This window comes from Artemia sp. Qi Xiang Cuo, chromosome 1 (genome assembly GCF_049724085.1).
Source record: "Artemia sp. Qi Xiang Cuo chromosome 1, ASM4972408v1, whole genome shotgun sequence".
NCBI classification, from domain to species: Eukaryota; Metazoa; Arthropoda; class Branchiopoda; order Anostraca; family Artemiidae; genus Artemia; species Artemia sp. Qi Xiang Cuo.
This window is the reverse complement of record NC_142794.1, coordinates 47,831,445-47,850,913: the sequence shown is the minus strand read 5'-3', so window position 1 is coordinate 47,850,913 and position 19,469 is coordinate 47,831,445. Positions and strand designations below refer to the sequence as shown.

The 19,469-nt window shown below is 33.2% G+C and overlaps 1 protein-coding gene across 1 annotated transcript in view; it reads left to right on the top strand.

Moving 5' to 3' along the window:
- Nucleotides 1-19,239, top strand: part of E23 (ABC transporter G family member E23) — a 110,135-nt gene extending 90,896 nt beyond the window's left edge. Inside the window, exons 10-14 of the mRNA XM_089107997.1 lie at nt 4,482-4,627; nt 5,360-5,567; nt 6,251-6,465; nt 12,388-12,596; nt 14,767-19,239. Coding sequence (XP_088964123.1) covers nt 4,482-4,627; nt 5,360-5,567; nt 6,251-6,465; nt 12,388-12,596; nt 14,767-14,962 — 974 coding nt within the window. The 3' untranslated portion in view covers nt 14,963-19,239. The remainder of the gene's footprint in view (nt 1-4,481; nt 4,628-5,359; nt 5,568-6,250; nt 6,466-12,387; nt 12,597-14,766) is intronic.
- The last annotated feature ends 230 nt before the right edge of the window (nt 19,240-19,469 follow it).

Genomic DNA, 19,469 nt, shown 5'->3' with positions numbered 1-19,469 from the left:
TGTTTAAAGCGAGTTAACTCTGGTCTACTCTTCCATTGACGAGAGTTGGTCGGAATGAGAGACTTATTGAAGTAGAATATAGCAACCCATATGCCGCCCGGCCATAAAAGGAATAGACCAAAAACATCTTTTTCTGACCGAAAATACACCAAAGGCGTAATTGTGCAAATTTACCCCATCTGGTAATTCTGGTTTGAAAAGCAGCCATTGTTGATATGATTCAATCCACAGATAGAATTAATGACTAAGTTCTTTAGTAGATGGTGCTCTGATAAACCAATTTCGCAAATTTCCTTAGAAAAGGTTTTAATTGTTGACTTCGCTCTCACGCACCGATTCTTTGTTTGATTTTTTTTGTTTTCCTAAAAGAAAAAAAACGATTTTTATTCGTGAAATTGGTATTCGACGGCTGTATAATAAGCAGACTATAGAGTAGCTAAGGAAACACATTTGAAACTTGGATTTTACAGAACGATACTTTATACAGGGTGAAAGTTAGTTTGTGACGCAATTCTTAGGGTAAGCTCTGAAAATCAGGATGGAGCAATTGAATGACGTTATGCAGAAATTAGCAAAAAAAAACACAAGATCTAAGTACCTTATATATAGTGATTTTGATGATTTTTATTTAAATTTGGTTTATTTAATAACGCTTTGCAAAAAAGATTAATTAAACTTGGTTAAGTATTTGAAATTGAATAAAATTCAAGTCAGCCACTGCTCTAGCTTCCTTCTGATTTTGACTTTTCCATTGAACCTTTTTGAAATTGCTGAAACTGGTACAGTCTTGTAGTGCACCAGGTGCACCAGTGCACCTGGTATTTTAATGGTGGTCTGGGACATGATTAAAATTAAAGAATTTTTTTTTTTTGCTGTTCGAATGTATTGGAAAACATCAAGGTTATGTATAGCTGAAGACATCATGATTAAGGAGAGTTGAAATTGACTTACTTGTAATTTGTATAGTTTTTTATGTTATTGTTTCTAGATAAGCATAATAGCTGAAGTTTTAAAACTCATTATCACCAAGTTTCATTGACCCTCAACTGTTCTCCAAGAGTACGGCTTATTATACAAATTGGAACTGATTCAATCCTGCTATGTTGGAAACAGACATTGAGATAACGGTACTTATAATCAGTGAGACAAATCATCCCCTAAAGGATGTTACTAATATACTGACTTACATGGAATATTCCAAAACTATGCCTCTGAATTGATCTTCGAAAATTTATTGTACTCTCTGTTTAATCTGAAATGTTGCTTTGAATGACATGCATTCATTTGATTGAATCTTGTAAATGATTCAAATAAATATCAAACAGGGCCAGATTTCCAAGATGATCAAAGCAATATGAACTTACAAGAAACCATAAAAACGTTGTAATAAAACATGCTAATATTATAAATAACGCCAATGGAAAATATCAAATACATACAATTGTAAAACTTAGTAGGCGCTTAAGCAAAAGAATATAAATATATATAAAATGCGCACCATCTTTTTAGCTTTGTAAAGTAAATTGTATTTTATAGGATTTCCTTCCAACGCTAAAGTAGGTTGCCTATTGCGCAACATTCGTTTAGGACAAGGACTCTGAACAGAAAATTGTCTTCTTATTATGATTGTATTGCCTTTATTCGTTTAAAAGAATTATACCTGAATAAGTAGAGAAGGGGGATTCCCCCTTCGAGATTAGTAGTGGTGGTACGCCTCATTATATAAACTCAATATATTATTCGAATCTATAGCGTTGGAATAATAAACAATGAACCTGAACGGAAAGAGCGAATAAATTGAACATAGGAAGGTCTAAAGTCGCAGGAATTCACATCGAAGATGCTATATCTATCGGTCCTAAATCGGTCGGCTGAAATATTGGATTGAAAACTGAATGAAAATCGGAACAATTGCATTGAAAAATTGAGAAAAAGCAAAGATTTTTTTTTGCAGAAGGTTTTGTCTAAATCTATCCAGTCCCGAAAAAAAGCTTTCGGCATAAGACAAATTGAGAAAATGAAGTATTTTCTTGTATTAAATCGTTAATTTCATAGTCTGATTTTTGCTTTAATTAATCTTGATTCTTTCTTTGAAAAAATCCAAATGCTGGATCCGTCTCTCAAAGCAGTAAGGATGACCCAAAGAAGTTAATTTAGGTAGCCAAGTCTCTGTGTCAGAATTTGTCAGCTGAGTGGCTGCGCTACTGTACATAAGAATGTTTAATGCTGATTTAAATTCGTAGGAATTTACATCGATGGTGCCGTAGCTAACGGTTCTATAGTACAAATTCTAAATTTCACAGGGGCTCAAAAATTGTATTAGACAGGAAATTGACTTACAATTATAAAGAAGGTCAACTACATGAATAACACGTCTAATTAAATTAATTTAAATCTGCTTAAACTAGTGAAATAACAGTTTAAATTTGCTCTCTGAAATGGTAGCAAGAATTGAGCAATTTTTTTTCCTAAGCTGCTCTGAATAACGTAAAAGACACGCCAAAATAGTCTGTTGTCTGACTTGTCGGCATTTCAATAAAGCCATCCAGTGTGAAGTATGGCTTTTTAAGGAATCAAAGATTGACTGCTGGATTGTACTCCTAAGCCTGACATGTATTTCAAGAAACCTTTGCATTTGCTAATGTACATTTCTACTATCTGTACATTTCAGAACTATCTACCGTGCACACTCAAGATATGTCTTTTTCGCTAGTAATTTCGGGAAATATCTATGTTCTGTATAATATTTTTTAGAATTAAAATGAACTGAGTCATTAAGGTATTATCGGTAATTTTTTGGCAGTTCATATTATTGACTTAGGAATAAAGTGAACATACCACTTGATACTTTTTTTTAATGCTCTTTGCGAATTTAATAATCGCCTCTATTGGACATTCTGATTTAGCCACCCCACCCTCTTAATGTGCAGATACATGCCCTAAATTGTAACCATACAACTATGTTATCGACACTGGATAATTTTTTAAAAAGGGATTAAAAACATTTCACCAGTTAATAAATAAATTGTTCAAGAGTAGGCCTAATAACATTTCAAAAATACTTGTTTATTATATTTCAACCCTCATTTGTTAAGCAAATCAAATACAAACCATTTCCCTACCATTTCAAGTCTTTTAAATGCTATTGGCAAAAATAGCGCTAAATTTTGCGATTGGAAACTTTGCCGCTGTGTTTAGCTACTGGGCAAGACACTTAAAACACATTACGTAATAATCAAACAATAAATACTATCGAAACAACTTGTATAATTAATATACACTGCATAAAGAATTTTATATTACTGGCATTGTGCAACGAAGCGAATTCTATGCAGCAGGTTATATGCTAAAGGGTCGTCGATGTTTCAGAGTAAATTTGCATTATTGATGTGATAACGATAAGCATAATTGTATATATAATATATTTTGGGCTCAGTCACGCTTGTCAGATGTGCAGTGCTTTGTCCTGCCGTGTACCACCCTGTGTATTAAAATCATTTAAAATTCTTCTATGAGCGGCTATTTCTTTTTGTTATTACTATTATTCAGAATGTTTTTATCTACAACTTCTTCTCCAAAAAATTCAAGAATTTCTTCATGCTGACACAACCTAAAAACTTAGTTTCATGCCTGCAATAACATGTTTCTCGAAAAGGCAGATTTTCACTCCATGAACTCTGACTGTATTGGCTAAACTCTGAAGTTGAATAGTTTCGTCATGATAAATCGATAATGCAAAGATTAATACTCGCTCATGGAGTGTGAGTATTACAAACCTGATTTAGCATCAATTATTTAAGCATTTCACCAGTCAAATTGATCACCGTTATTTCTGTAATAGAAATTATATTCTATTCTGGCAAAGACTATGTATGGCCAAGTGTATTTTTTAACACATTCTCATTTTATTTATTTGTTCCTTTTTTAACGTATACATTATTGACTGTACCTAGCCACAAAAAGAATTAATACTTACTTAGGCAAAATACATGGGAAAGTATTGTTGTAATAATTCCATGCCCAAATTGGATGGATACAAGTGAATTTTAAAAGTACTTTGAAACGTTTGATAATTTAGGCACATTTTGGCTTATTAAATTATATCTTTATGTCTTTGGAACTTTTTCTTAATCAATTCTGGTTTTTTCTACCTTTCATATGCCCCTAACATATGTAACTAGTTAGCGGAGACTATATGAACATACCGCTTCTTTTTGAAAGAAAAAAGGAGAAAAAAAAGGTGTCATGCCCTTTAGTCTTTGTCACAACGATGTATCGGGTATGGCAAGAATGACTTAATGTTTATGTAGTAGAATAAAGTTCAAAGTTACGAGCCTCTACACGTATTCCGAAGTTTTAATTTTCTCTTTCAAATTTTTATTGTTAACTTTGGTGAATAATATGATTTGTGCTTTTAGTCTCTTTTTGACTTTGTCCTTTTTTCGATATATTTATTTAATTTAATTTTTTCTTATGAACAGAGTGCTCAGAAGAAGGTGACTCTGGTCGATCCTCGTGGTCCGACAGCCAAAGCCATGGTGACAATTCAAGCCACTGCCACAGTCAATCTAGTCTACTTACTTCCTATGATAATAAATGGCCAACTTCATTTTGGACTCAATTTAAGGTGTGTTGCAGCCCCTTCTGTGTTTAGCCTAATTTTAGGTCCAATCATACTGTCTTTGGAAAATGAGGTTCCAGTATATTTAAAAAAAAGTAATGACAAAATGAGTATGAATATTTTGTGATCATAGTTGTGCTATGAACTAAATCAAAAGGTACAAGAAACTCACCAGGAAGTGATCTTTGGTACTTTAACTTGGGTTTTAAGTTTATTAAAACTTCTGGTGCTAGAGCAGTGCTACATACTGTACTAGAAAAATACAGAACAGCTTTAAATCTTGATTTACAAAGATCTGGTTTTCAGTTAAATGTCTTCGTTTATTTGGACTCGATCTGAATTTTTGTGAGTTTTGACAGGCTTTTTTATTTTCAAAGGCTTTCTTTTTATTGGATATAAAATAAATAGGACTAAGCCAGTGTCCAGAACTAAAATTGTTCATTAATGCAGTTTACTAATACTTTCTATCGAGTTATAGTTTTGTGAATCATACTTTTTTTTTCTCTGCGAACTTAATATAAGAAATGTTGAACTTACCGCCATTAGATGTAATTAATTGAAAAACTATGTACAGGATTTTCTACTTTTCGTCACATGTCCTTTTTTGTATAGATGGGGCGATAGATTCTTTAAAATTTTCACTCTTACATTCAAACACAAATAAAGCAAGTTCTGTATAATTTATGTGCAAACAATTATTGGTGAAGCATACAGTTAGATTCAACGTCCTTCTTGTAGGTGCTGACACGTCGAAATTTTTTAGAGGCAAAACCCAGAATGCTAAGCAAGCTTAACTGGATTCAGACGATTGGACTGGGCTTAATGGCAGGTTTTCTGTGGCTCCAGTTAGAACGAAAAGAAGAAACCATATCTGATGTACAAGGGTGGATGTTCTTTTCCACTACTTATTGGATGCTTTTTGCTTTATTTGGAGCCCTTGCTTCATGTGAGTCATAGTTGGTTTTTTTCTTTTTACGTTTACAGTTTTTTTTTTTATAGTGTGTGCACATTCTCGCTGTCCCAAAATTATGTTACGAAGTTTTTTATAATTCTACCTTGATTTGTTGAGCCTACTTTTCAGTGCGAGTGAAAAGCGTTTACACACACTGGATTGTACGTTTATTTCAAGGTTATTTTTTGTAAAACTCTCTTGCACTATAACAAGTTCTTGATGTTACGAAATTGGGTAACAAAAAATTATGCAATCTGATTTGATAAATATTTGTTGAATTGGGGTTTTTCGTGATATTATGTTATTTTTGGGTATTCTGGCGTATTCATAGTTTATAAGTAGTAGATGGGTGAAAAAACAAAACAAAACAATGTGCTTCTATGACATGCCATGTGTTATTCAATTTACACCAGAAAAAACTCCAAGACTATTCTAACGGATCAGTTTTTTCTCAAGTCATGATGGTTGCCTAAAAATGCACTTATTTCTTACACGCCATCCCTCCTCGATTTTTTTTAGATTGTTTAATGTTTGCCGAGCTCACTCAAATCACCTTCTGCTATTTCAGTCCACTAATTAACTTTATCTAATGAATACCCTTCTCATTAATTAGTATACTACCCTTTGAAGCTTTGAATTTTCGCAGAATTTTTTATAAGTGCCTGATTTATTTCTAGTTCCTGGAGAGCAAGAGGTGGTAAATAAGGAGCGGATATCTGGAGCTTATCGACTTTCAGCATATTATTCTGCGAAAATGGTCGGAGAACTGCCACTTGTGATGACCATGCCAGCTCTATATTATTTTATTTCGTATCCTATGATGGGCTTCTATAATGTGTCAACTTTTTTGCATCTATTATGCTATTTGTTACTCAATTCCATTGTTGCACAGGTACGTTTTGTTTCGTTCTTTAATAATTTTGTTTATAATCTTTGTGATGGGGCTTCAAAATCGTCTTCCAATTTCGATCTTGATTCCACTTAATTAACTCAATTTCATTATTGATCCTGATTTTGATTAATCGATAATACTAGTCAAATAGTTCGTGGTAACGAATCGTAAGTAAGGAGCGACTCGTACTAATGGCAATCAAAACTCTAAAATAGGCGTTTTGATTATAACAATAAATACATCGAAAGGATTGTCCTTTTGTTATGATTAAATAAAAAAAAGTTTTTTTTAACTGAAAGTAAGGAGCGACATTAAAACTTAAAACGAACAGAAATTATTCCGTATATGAAAGGGGCTGTCCCCTCCTCAACGCCTAGCTCTTTATGCTAAAGTTAGGCTCTGTCTCACAACTTTATTTTTTAAAATAAAAAAAAACTTTAGCGTAAAGAGCGAAGCGTTGAGGAGGGGAAAGCCCCTTTCATATACGGAATAATTTCCGTTCGTTTTAAGTTTTAATGTCGCTCTTTACTTTCAGTTAAAAAAAACTTGTTTTTTTTATTTAATTTCTGAACGTTTTTGTATTAATGCAGCTTTGATTTTGGCTCACCGTGGATAAGTAATTAAAAAGAAATTGGCATATTAATTTTACTTTTGTTTTGGCTAAATGGCTTTCTCGAAATTTTGTTCTGACGTAACTTACGTATCGAACTTCTGTATTCGTATATTTTTATTACGTATATTAGGGAGTTTGCCCCCTAGTCAATACCTCGCTCTTTACGCTAAAATTCAAATTTTGCTCCTATTCTTTACCAATGACCTCTTAATAACAAAGGCCACTAATTAGAATAAACACCTCTGATGAAAGTACAAAAAAGAACTTTAGAGTAAAGAGCGAGTTAATCACTAGGGGTGAACCCAATCAAATATGTAATAATTTCTGTTCATTTTAAGTTTTGATGTTGCTCCTTACTTTCAGTTGAAAAAGTTTTTTTTTTTATTTACTTTCTGATCATTTTTTTTAGATAATGCTGGGAAATTCGAGGCCCCATTCATAGGAATGTCTCTTCCCCCATGAAAACTTCCTCCATGGAAATATCCTCCCACGCAACCCCCCACCTTCCCCCCCCCCCAAACTACCAAAAAAAGCTCCCCCTGAAAACTTTTGTATACTTCCCAATAACAAATACTATATGTAAACATTGGGCAAAATTCATAACTTGCAGACCTTCCCCCGGGGATTGTGGGGGATTAAGTCATCCTCAAAGACATAGTTTTTGTATTTTTCGACCATGCTGAACAAAATAGCTATCTCAAAATTTTGATCGGGTGACTTTAGGAAAAAAATGAGCGTGGGAGGGGTCTGCTTGCCCTCCATTTTTTTGGTCACTTGAAAAGGGCACTAGAACTTTTAATTTCCGTTAGAATGAGCCCTCCCGCGATATTCTAGGACCATTGGGTTGATACAATCACCCCTGAAAAAAAAAAAAAAAAAAAAAAAAAAAAAAAAAAACACGCATCCGTGATCTTTCTTCTGGCAAAAAAAACAAAATTCCACATTTTTTAAGATAGGAGCTTGAAACTTCTATAGGAGGGTTCTCTGATACGCTTAATCTGATGGCTTGATTTTAATCAAAGTTCTATGACTTTTAGAGGGTGTTTCCCCCTTTTTTGAAAATAAGGCAAATTTTCCCAGGCGCTTAACTTTTGATGGGTAAAACTAAACTTCACGAAACTTATATATTTGAAATTAGCATAAAAATCTGATTCTTTTGATGTATCTGTTGATATCACAATTCCGTTTTTTAGAGTTTCGGTTACTGTTGAGCCGGCTCGCTCCTTACTTACAGTTCGTTACCACGAACTGTTTGATTCTAAATGTGTAGCATTCATTAAATTTAAAGCTCCTCAAAAGGGGAAAACATCCACAAAAGAACGATTAATCCTGATGAAAATTACAGCCTCAAATTCATTTTTTTTGGGGTCGGGGGGTAAAAACTTTAAAATATTCATCAATAATTTTTTATATTCATTTTTGTTACCTTTTTACGAGCTGGAAAAATATTTTGGGGGGGGGGGGCTCAAACTCCCCAGCCCCTGGATATGGCCTTGTCCACCGGAAACGATTTAAACCCCTGTATACAAAAGGCAGGATTTTGTATTTTTCCGAGAAGAACGATCACGGATGCGAGTTTATTCGTCCGTTGTCTTTTTTTGTAATTTTTTCCCCGTGGTGATCTTATCGAGCCAATGGTCCTAGTAAGTCGGGAGGAGACACCTCCGAACTGAAATTGAGAGTTCTAGTTCCCTTTTTAAGTCAAACAGTGCATGGTAACGAACTGTAGTTAGGAGCGTCGCTGGTCAATAGTAATCGAAACTCTAAAAAACATAGTCCCTGGGAAAGGAATGTAAATTACGCAATTACGGTGCCGGTATCGGGCGTACCGGTAAGTTATTCTATAATCAAAAAGCCACCGAAGGAACTTTATTTATGGAAAACAAATCTTATTTCCAGTTCTTAGAAGATTCTGAAACACAAGAGAGAAGTTTCAATACAAGTGAGGAAGCGAAAACCACTAACTAAAGAGAAAGTAAAAATGAGAAAAAAATGAAATAAAGAGAATAGTCAAAAGAAAATTTAAAGGTCCTATTTTAGTTAGAATAAATATTCCTCAATATAAACAATATATTTCTCAAGTACATATTCCAATTACTTGAATACCCAGGATCGTTAATTCACTTGTGAAAACGTGATCTTTTTTTCAATGAACATACCAAAATAAACGGTATTTTTCAATGAAAATTCCTAAATAAAGGTGGGATTTAACTCCTAATCTCTCTTCATTGTGAAGAGTATGATGGGCTAAGTGTGTAATATGGATACCGCTGGGTGATAGCGCCTATTCTATTACCGAAATATGTTAAGTATAACGTATAAGGGAGCATTCATATGCTTACCTACACAAGAAGGAGAGAGACGACATATGACATTCCTATGAAAGTTTTTTTTCTCGAAAAACCTATTCGAAAAATATTTATATAAATATTAATACTTTTTTTTATATATTAAAAAAATATACGGAATTTTGTAATTGTTTATTAATAAAGTTTGTTACTACTTTGAAAAGCTTCTTATTCTAATTCAATGGCCCATATGTTTCAGGAGTCATTCTTAAAGAGTTGTGACAAAAAGTCAAACTTTAGCGTAAAGAGCGGGGTATTAAGGAGGGGCAGCCATTTTCATATACGGAATAATTTCTGTTCGTTTTAAGTTTTATTGTTGCTCCTTACTTTCATTTGAAGAAACTTTTGTTTTTTTAATTTAATAATAAAAATGATTGTGCAGAGCAAAGTGGCGTTTTCTGCCGTTTCGCGGTACTGAATAACAATTTTACCCAAAGAAGGGAAAAAAAAATTCATCCAACCAAAAATTCTAAGTTGCGCAATCGATTTTAGGTTACTGAAAATTCTATATTGAGCTCCCCAAAAGAGGCAGTTATGCCACAGGGTGGAGCATTTTTTCCTAAAGTGGAACGTAGTTCAAACAAAATAAACAGTTAATATAGACGTTGATTTAGGAGCTTCATTTAGCTAAGGTGGTTTATTTGAGACTCGATAAAATTATGTACAATGATGTATGCTTGCATGGAGGATGCTCGGTCGATCTTTGTGTAGTTGGGGGAAGGGTAATGTGCCTGAAGCCTCAAAAAGTGTCTTATGCATAAACTGTCTAACTAAGTCTTCCGATAAATATAGATGGATTTTTGGAGTGGGAGAGGATGTGGTAGTAATTATTCTAAAGTCCCCCTTCATTCCAAGGAATATTTTGGACTAATCCTCTAATAAGGGTCCTGCGGGGTGATAGCTCCCTTTTTACTGAAGAAATATTTTTACGTGTGTAACAAAAGGTTACATTCGTGTTATTACCGGTTCGAAATGGGGATACAGGGGGGAGGGAGGTCATGAGTGCGACAATAAAGTTTTCAAGTACTACAAGGAGCTTTGTTTTTATCGAAATTTAAATAGAAATGTTTCGCGTTTTCTGTTTAAATACATTGTAACGCCTTCTTGTTTTGCAGGGGGCATTGACCCCTCTGCTTTCCTTTGAGTGTCCAGAGGAGACCTTCCCAATAAAAAAAGATCTACTTGAGGAGCTCACCTTGACAACCGTGGAAATTATGGCCTTATAATCCGTTTGACCTTTTATACACCCACCCCCCCCCCAAACAAATATTTGGAAGAGTCCACTTTTTTAGGATTGATTATCATTCTTAAAGCACTATTATCAAAAATATTGAACTTGAATGTAAGAAATGGGGATTGAAGGAGGGACTAGTAGACTCCATTCGATATAAGAAACTTAAAACAGCTCGTAGTATTAAACTGTAAGCGAACTTGAGTCTCCCTGGTCAATAGCAACTGAAGATCTAAAAAAATGACATTTGATTAAGATATGCAATAATAAATTAAATTATTATGCAGATTCTAAACATATAAAATGTATTGGTTTTAAAGTTGTTTGTCAAAAGCTGTCTGAACATGAAAATTCGCCTAATTTTCAAAATAGGCATGGACTCCCCCAAAAAGGGATACTAGCGACCCTCCTTAGTCAGTAGTACTAGATTATTGAAAGGTTCATTCAAATGAACAATTGAAGATATAGTGTTTTCAAGTTATAAAATAGTTCACGCCAAAGGAAACTCCCACATTTCAATCGTGATCTGAAGTGCACCAAAATGTCATCGAGAAAACTCTGATTACTGATTAGCATACAGAACTTAATTAGTTTAAAGAGTCGGGTTTGAGGGGGCAGTTGTTCTCGTCATATTTAGGGTAAACCTGGGTATGACTTTAAAAATGAACAGAAATAATAAAAAAAAAGATTTCTTTTCAGATGAAAGTAAAGATCAACATTACAACGTAGAACAAACAGAAATTATTCCGTGACTGCATCTCCTCAACCCCCCTATCTTTACGACTGAAGTTTTAATTTTATCCCTAACGCTTCAAGCTCCACTGCTCCAGAGCAAAACGACGGAGGTGTCACACAAAGTAGTTTTCACAAAATTTCATTCATTTGCTTCAAAAAATACCAATTTCAGTTTAGGTGTTTTAAAGGCAATCGTTTGCGTATTTATTGCACTTATAGATGCTTTAAGCATAGCACTTAAGAACTCCAGTGTAAAGAGTGGAGGGTTAGGGAGGGGGCATTCGGGGAATAATTTCTGTCGTTTTAATTTTTAATGCCGTTCTTTACCTTAGTTTGAAAAAAATTCTATTTTTGTCTTTAGTTATTCAAAAGGCTATTGCATGATGGATGCTACTTCATGATAACAGCAACTCCATATACCCTTAAATTTATTGAAGATCGTTTAAATAGTCTGGAGATTCTTTAATAGCAATCCATTCGTGACTACGCAGGGGTCACCTAATGGGAAAGGGTCAAGAAAGCATTTATTAAAGGCTATTTTATACAAAGTTGGCGATTTCAATCCTCTTATTTACCTAGAACCATTCCCTCCACGCATCAAATTTTCAAAATTAGGACTCTTGGTGGATATTATCTACTGGGGCCATCTGGTTTTGTTCCAATGACAATTTCAATTAATGGATTTTATCCTGCTTCTTTTGTTACAGATAAATATATTTATGTGTAAAATATTGCTTCTTTTCTAATCTTAAACGTAAATATTATTTAACTACTGCATACTACGTACAGTGCCGTAAGGTACAGTAAGATTTCCTAAATATTACTGCGGGAGACCTCAGCATTGACATTACATCCTCCAGAGCCAGGAATGGCGCATAGGGTGTCTACGAATTCTCACCCGACATCTCGGTGCTTAGCTGCAGCAGTGACATCCTCCACTCGTTTCTTACTGTGTCAACTGTAAACGAATCAGTTTTTTTTTTGTTTTTTTTTAGAGTGCTGGTTTATTTATTGGTGCATTATGTATGGACTTCCAAGCATCAACCACCGTCAGTGCTTTATATACCCTTGCTATGCAACTATTTGGTGGTTTTCTTGCAACTAAAGTTCCACCCTGGCTTCAATGGGTACGGTCATTGTCTATGATTCATTATGCTTTCCAATCCATGCAGATGGTTGAATTTAGTGGTGGCCCACCAATAAGGTCAGTTTTTTAACGATTGTAAATGCTGAATTAGGGTTGTAAAGTCCTATTTTGACTCTGTAGTTAAATTTCTTTTCATAAATGTAATTTTTATACTAGCATTAGATAAAAAATCAAATGAAAGTAAAGAGCAGTAGCAGTTTTAGGCCTCAAAATCTGGAGGGACAAGGTATACCGTAGGGGTGTAAAAATATAAAATAAAAAGAATTTAGTGTTAGTTGTCAGGAAAACTGAAGTGGGCAGCTGCCCCCCCCCCCACCCCCAGTTCATTCTTTGCCCAAAATATGAATGGTTTGAAAGTGTCGGTTGCCTTCTCAATTTTCTTAAGTATCAGGATCTGTAAAATGTTTTTGCTCTTTGTTTACGTTAAATTTTATAAAAATGGTGTTGTCTGTACCGAATGATCCAATTCAAGTTAATGATGATACCTTCAAAATTAAAAACAATCTGAATCGCTTCCGAAAGTCTTTTGGATTTCTAAAGCACTATACTCGGTCATATGAAAGTTTTTCTGGGTATTTATCTGCTCTGCAGTTGTGTTTGCAAAAAAAAAAAAAAAGGTTTTTTATTCTTATTCTCGATGTTCCTTTTCCTATGTCCTTCTTTAATCATTATTGAGTCGAAAAAACAACCTGAAAAGTACACATTTGCTTCTAATCTTAATGAAACTGTTTTATGTCTTTAAGAATTTGAATGTCTTGGCCAATGATCTGATTAAAAGTCACTTCACAATAAGATTATATCTAGTGGCAGTTTGCCCTCTTAACAAAAGCTTTCAAGAATTTTGACACAGGTTAACGATCCCTCTCTTAACTTTGCCAATAAAAAATAAAAAGAAGAAAAGTCCACGGAGTCTACTTCTCTTGAACCGTAGGTCTTGGTATAGTAGCCACCAGGGCTTGGGCTAGATTCTAAGCCAAACTTAGGTCTATATTATCAGTCCTGGCTTTAAAAGAATGTTAAAGTTAAACCAATCATAGGCTTATTTTCACGGAATCTGTCGTATCTTACAAGCATGGACTTACTGAGACTTGTTTCATTGCCTGTAGAACTATTCTTAAAATTTTCATTCATATATCGGAAATTTTGTGAGATCACAAGGCCACTACTTTGGAATGGGGAAAAGTGGAGATTGGAGCTTGAATTTTTCTTCTAGTACAAATTTCTCATAGGTCTATTCCTTAAAATTTCATCAAGGTAGGGCAACTGGATTGCGATTTAGTGAAATGTTGATCTTTCTAAGAATAATCCTTACATATTTCTCTCATCATTACTTTGTTCACTAACTTTGTTCGTGTTTCTCCTGATTTAGATTTTTTTTTCTCTCTCACTTGTTCTTATCAAGCTCAAAACCTATGGTTAAAGCTGAGTAATGAAGCAAACATACAGCTATGCTGCCAGAAGTGGTTTTAATTGGAGCTACAAGCCATAAAGACAAAATTTGAATTTTTTTAGGATAAGAAAAGCGTAAAATATTTGGTCAGAATTCTGGATTATTGAAAAAACATTTAAACGAAGTAGATGTTTGTCTTATACCGAGTTATGTTGGTTTGCATTAATATGTTCGGTTATTCATTTTGGTTGTTTATAGTGACTTGTACTGTTTATAAACAAGAAAAAGAAATAATACGTTCTGTTATATATATATATATATATATAAAAAAAAAAAAAAAAAAAAAAAATATATATATATATATATATATATATATATATATATATATATATATATATATATATATATATATATATATATATATATATATATATATATATATATATATATATATATATATATATATATATATATATATATATATATATATATATATATATATATATATATATATATATATATATATATATATATATATTAAAACCTAAATCAACAGAGTTGCATCACATTAGTGACATCCAGATTGCATGATAAAACATAGAAGAAAATCAGAAAAGCGGTAGCACTAAGGGTAATATATAGAATATTGGTAATGTCAGAAGCCTCTTTTTTTCTATTAATTTACATTAGCATGTGAATGATTTTTGTGAATTGCGTTAGGAAATAATAAAGAAAAAAAGCGTATTTTCAAAATCTTTTCCATTTTTTGCTTTCTTTCATTGTGAATTTTTATTGTATTAGTATATCATATATTAACTATATTGATGTCTTGTCTAGATGTGCTTCTGAAAACTCCAGATTTTCATCTTGTAATCAAAAAGAAAATGGAACCATCCCATCTCATCTTATCATAGAAGCTTCAGGTAATCCCATTTGGCCGTTGGAAGTAAACACTGCCATTTTAGTTTTGTTCTTGCTCATATTTCGGGTCTTGGGCTATATCGTTTTAAGATACTATAGGACACCTCGGTAGCACCACAGTTCACTTCATGAAATTAAAGTGATTGAGTGCAAAGATTTAAATTGTGATTATGGGCTATATGTGTTTCAATGTGTCTTGGGCTATATCGTTTATAGATACTATAGGACACTTCGGTAGCACCACAATTTACTTCATGAAATTAAAATGGTTGAGTGCAAAGATTTAGTTGTGATTAATAAGTCAGCTGAATTCAAACTCATGCAGCAGCTTGATGTGATGGGATTTGAGATTTCTTGAAATTTATCCACATACAAAAGTGTGAAGTTTTTAGCCTGCTTATATTGAGGAAAGTCTTCCAAAAATATTGAAACTAATATTTTCCTTAACCCAAATTGTCAAACGAAACCTCCTCTCTTCCAATATTAAGAGTCTACCCAAACAAACTTTAACCGTATAGTGATCCTAATATATTCATAGTAGCTCTTTTTCTTTTTAAAGTCAGGTTTAAAATGGTATTTCAAGCTAGAACTATTATTGCCAATACTGTAGGCCGATGCTTCTGAATTCTTGTTTTATTGTCTGTATTTCAGTGTACCTACGATCCTTGGGCTGACGACTTATCAAAACGCCCTTTTGACATAACAGCCAGTTGGTTTGTATCAAGAATAAAGCAAAATGTTTGTCCTAAAGTGTAGTACGTTATTGCATCCTATACAAAAAGTAATTGTCCATGAATTTGTACGTGAGAAAACCTTTAATTTTAAACTGATATCGCAAATATTAGGGCCGTTTTTAGCACTAAGATATTACATCTAAGATCTTTCATCTTTATGCTAAGATTATCGTTTTTTCAACTCTTCTTTGTTCTAAAATATTACAGCTCACTGATGTTAGCAAAAAGTGTGAAAGACGCCATCTTTCTGCCATATAGAACAATGATGAGAGAACTTTGATGATATAATCATCATTGTTCTCAGACCGCTGATCAGAGCAGAATGATGAAAGGCATTTGCATAAAAACCACAAAAGATGTAAGATCTTAGTTCAAAGATTTCACTTTTAAGCTTTTTCTGACAAAAGATGTAAGATCTTAGCACATTGATTAGTTAAAAAAAACGGCCCAATTGTTGACCATATTATTCAGTACTAACATAATAACTGGATTGATTTTCTTAGGTTGACAGATTTTGCCCATAAATATGTTTCTCAACTATCCGAATTTCTGTATATTTTCAATTGTCTTAAAATCGGCCTCTTGTTAGGTATTAAGTGAAAATATGAAGTTCCAAAATTAAAAAAGAACAGTTATACTGGAGCTATAGTGGGTCTGCTTGCAAAATATGTCAGCTACAATTATTCTGCATAGTATGAAGTAACAACTGTTTTCTAATTTCACACTGTCCAAATACTTAACCGAACCATTCAGCAAACTTCTCGAGTGTGTATTGAATACACAAGTATCTGTTTGTTTCAATTTTAGGACAATTTAACATAGTTTTGGGCTTAGACTAACTTAACCCTACAAATGTCGTTTTTGTAAAGAATTAGCTAAATCTTTACAAATGATAGAATCGTTTGAATTCAACAATAGAATTTGGTCAGGTTCGTACTGATCTGTATTTCTGAAGCAAATTGGTGGAGACCGTATGGTGTATCCTGGCAATAAAATATAAAAAAATAAAATAAAAAAGTAAATAAATGAAAACAGCTCCTTCTATCTCTAGATAGAGCTTTGAAATGCTAGCATTCAACTAGTTTTTAAGGCAGTTGGAAATTACCTATAGATGTCTCTTTTAATTGACGGTTTTAGTTAGTCACTTCTAATCCCTCTGACTCAAAAGAAAGTAGAATCAGGTGTTTTTTTTATTTATTGTTGTTGATCATTAAGCCAATGATGTGACAGTGATTTTATGGAAAAGGTGGTAGAGGACTATATTTAAAATATGATTATCAACTGGGCACCTATCTCTGTCATCATGAACTATGGATATGGGATGAAAAATATTAAATTAAAAAAAAATCTTGTACTAGTTATGAAAAGTGAAAAAAACGGCAAAAAATTGTTTCCTCTAGTAATTGGTTAACAACCTTTGTTTCTTTTTTACTTGGGAGGGGGGGGGGAGGAAGGATCACAGTTTTTTCAGTCACGTGTCCCTTTAAATCTGAAAAAAAAATCAGTAAGAAATTTTAGCAGTATCCCTGCCCCTCCTCCCATAACGGTGTGTCTGGATTATTTCTATATACTAATATTTATGGTCTAGATTGTCTGTTGGATAGTTTTTTCTTGTGTGCCTACAAACTTATGCCTCCTTCTCCCGAGACAAAACCCTTTGTACGTGCCCGATGGCTTGACAAAAAAAGCACAATATCCACAGAATAGCGAAAGGGTCTGGTTGATTAATAAATGGGAATTTCGAACAAATTCTATACAGTATCCATGCAAAGCTTTCTACTGAATGAAAATTTAAGTACCGTGACTTTAAACTTAAAAAAAGAAGAAAAGACGATAAGTTATCAATTAGGCCCTTCGAGAAATATACACATTCAATGGCTTAATTCTGTTTATTTAACAATCAATTGCCGTTTGGTAAAAAATAAATTAAGACAATATTACAGACGACAACTACAACTCATACATGACAGAACTTTGCTGTTATTGTATATTTACTAGTTTAATTGTGATACCCCTTTAGTTTCTTTTAAATGTAATTCTATGAAATTTTATTCACCGACCAGTTCATTCATGCGCTTATGATGAACCCTAAGATAGTTATAATATTCTGGATTTTTATAATATTTTGCATCATATCTGGTACATTTGGTATTTTAAATATTGAACAGAGATATGTGGTAAGTTGATAACTGGATCTTTATTTGCTCCTCCTCTTGTTCCTAACTTGTTCATAGTACGTTGAATGATATTACTTTTTTGTATGTAAGACACGGTATATTTGTTTTGTTCTACATTTGTGTTTCTTGCATTCGATTTTTTTTTGTTTAATCTTTTTTGCTAGTGTACTTACTGCTAATCCGTTACGCTTCACATTTGTCTCGTTTTTATTCAATTCGAACCTCTATTGCTATCTTAAATGCATTAATGTCATTAAATATAAAAAAGTTAAACGGAAAAAATACGTTTCGATACCGTAGTTCTCTTAGGCAAAGGGTGCGAGACGTTGTTTCTACTAGAAGTTAATGTGCTCCAATGAGTCTTCTAGTTGGTTTTGTCCTATTGGCTCTTCAGTCAATCCATTAAAGAAGGAAGATCAGCCATAATTGAGTACAAAATAATCCAGTGTCTTTTCTAACTCCAAAGACCTGATTACATAATTTTACGTGTGATGATGTTGTGAGACCTCTCGTGGCTGCACTCGTAAACATATAGCTTTTTGAACTATAACCAGGTCTTGATTTAAAAAGTATTTATTAAAATATTTATAAAACTTGGATCTTTCAGAATTTCCTGGATGGGTTTAACATCCTAAGCTGTAGTGTCGTTTTTACATGAATAAGAGTATCTAATTCTGTAAAAAGCAAATTTTAAAGCAAGTTTTATTTGTACTATTTTAGCGTGTTGCGCTGTCTATTGAACTGATTATTTTAGAGTCTCAGGTCACAGCAACTTTACTACCTAATAAGCTAATAGCTTAATAGGCTAAATTAGCCAATAACTTAATGACCAAATAGCTTTATGAAGCTAATAACTTTTCAACATGGGGCTGCATTGGATATCTTTGTGGGATGGGATAATTCGGGAAAGAGTGTGTGGAAGAAAGTTTTAGAGACGAGCTTTAAAATACCTCCTTGGCTGCTCTCCATGCAGAAAAAAACGAGGCAGTATTGTGATTAAGGTAAGGTTTTCCATAGCCTGGTGAGGGAGGCATTTAGATAAAATATTTATTTCAAAGAATGTGCATCACAAGCCCATTTGAACACTTGCTCCCTCTTAGGTACAGTCTTGAGGCAATGTTTCGAGTCATCACAGTGTACCGACTTTTTTTTACAACAATTTACTATATATCCTTCGTCATGTATTTCTGTATAAGTTAGGAATAGGTATGTACATTATTGCGTGATAAAGTTTCTTTTATTTTAAGAAATCTGTTTTTTATTTTTCATTTGTTTTTGTCTATTTATTCGAATTGCTATATGTAAAAAGGCAAAAATTAGCTGTGATATACGTCCTGTATTACCCATTGGTTATTTTAAGGGCAAATACGTGAAGGGTTGTACAGTGCCAAAAAGTGTTCTTAATATGCTTGGTAATGTTATTGTATATCTTGTTGTATTTTCTATGTTCAGTTAGTGGCACTGAATAAAATGTTTACTCCTTATTTTAGTTTTTGATTATACATGTCCCCTAACACTTTGATGGGTCATTTATCATATCGCTTTAAAACAAATAGTTGAATATCGCTTTTTAAACAAATTTTCTTTAATATTATAAAGAAATTATTAGTCACGTGAATGCAACTTAGGTGAATCAAGATTTCTAAAATCCTTGGAATTTCATTCCCCAATTTGAACTACTTATTTCAATATTCATGGAAAGCGGGTT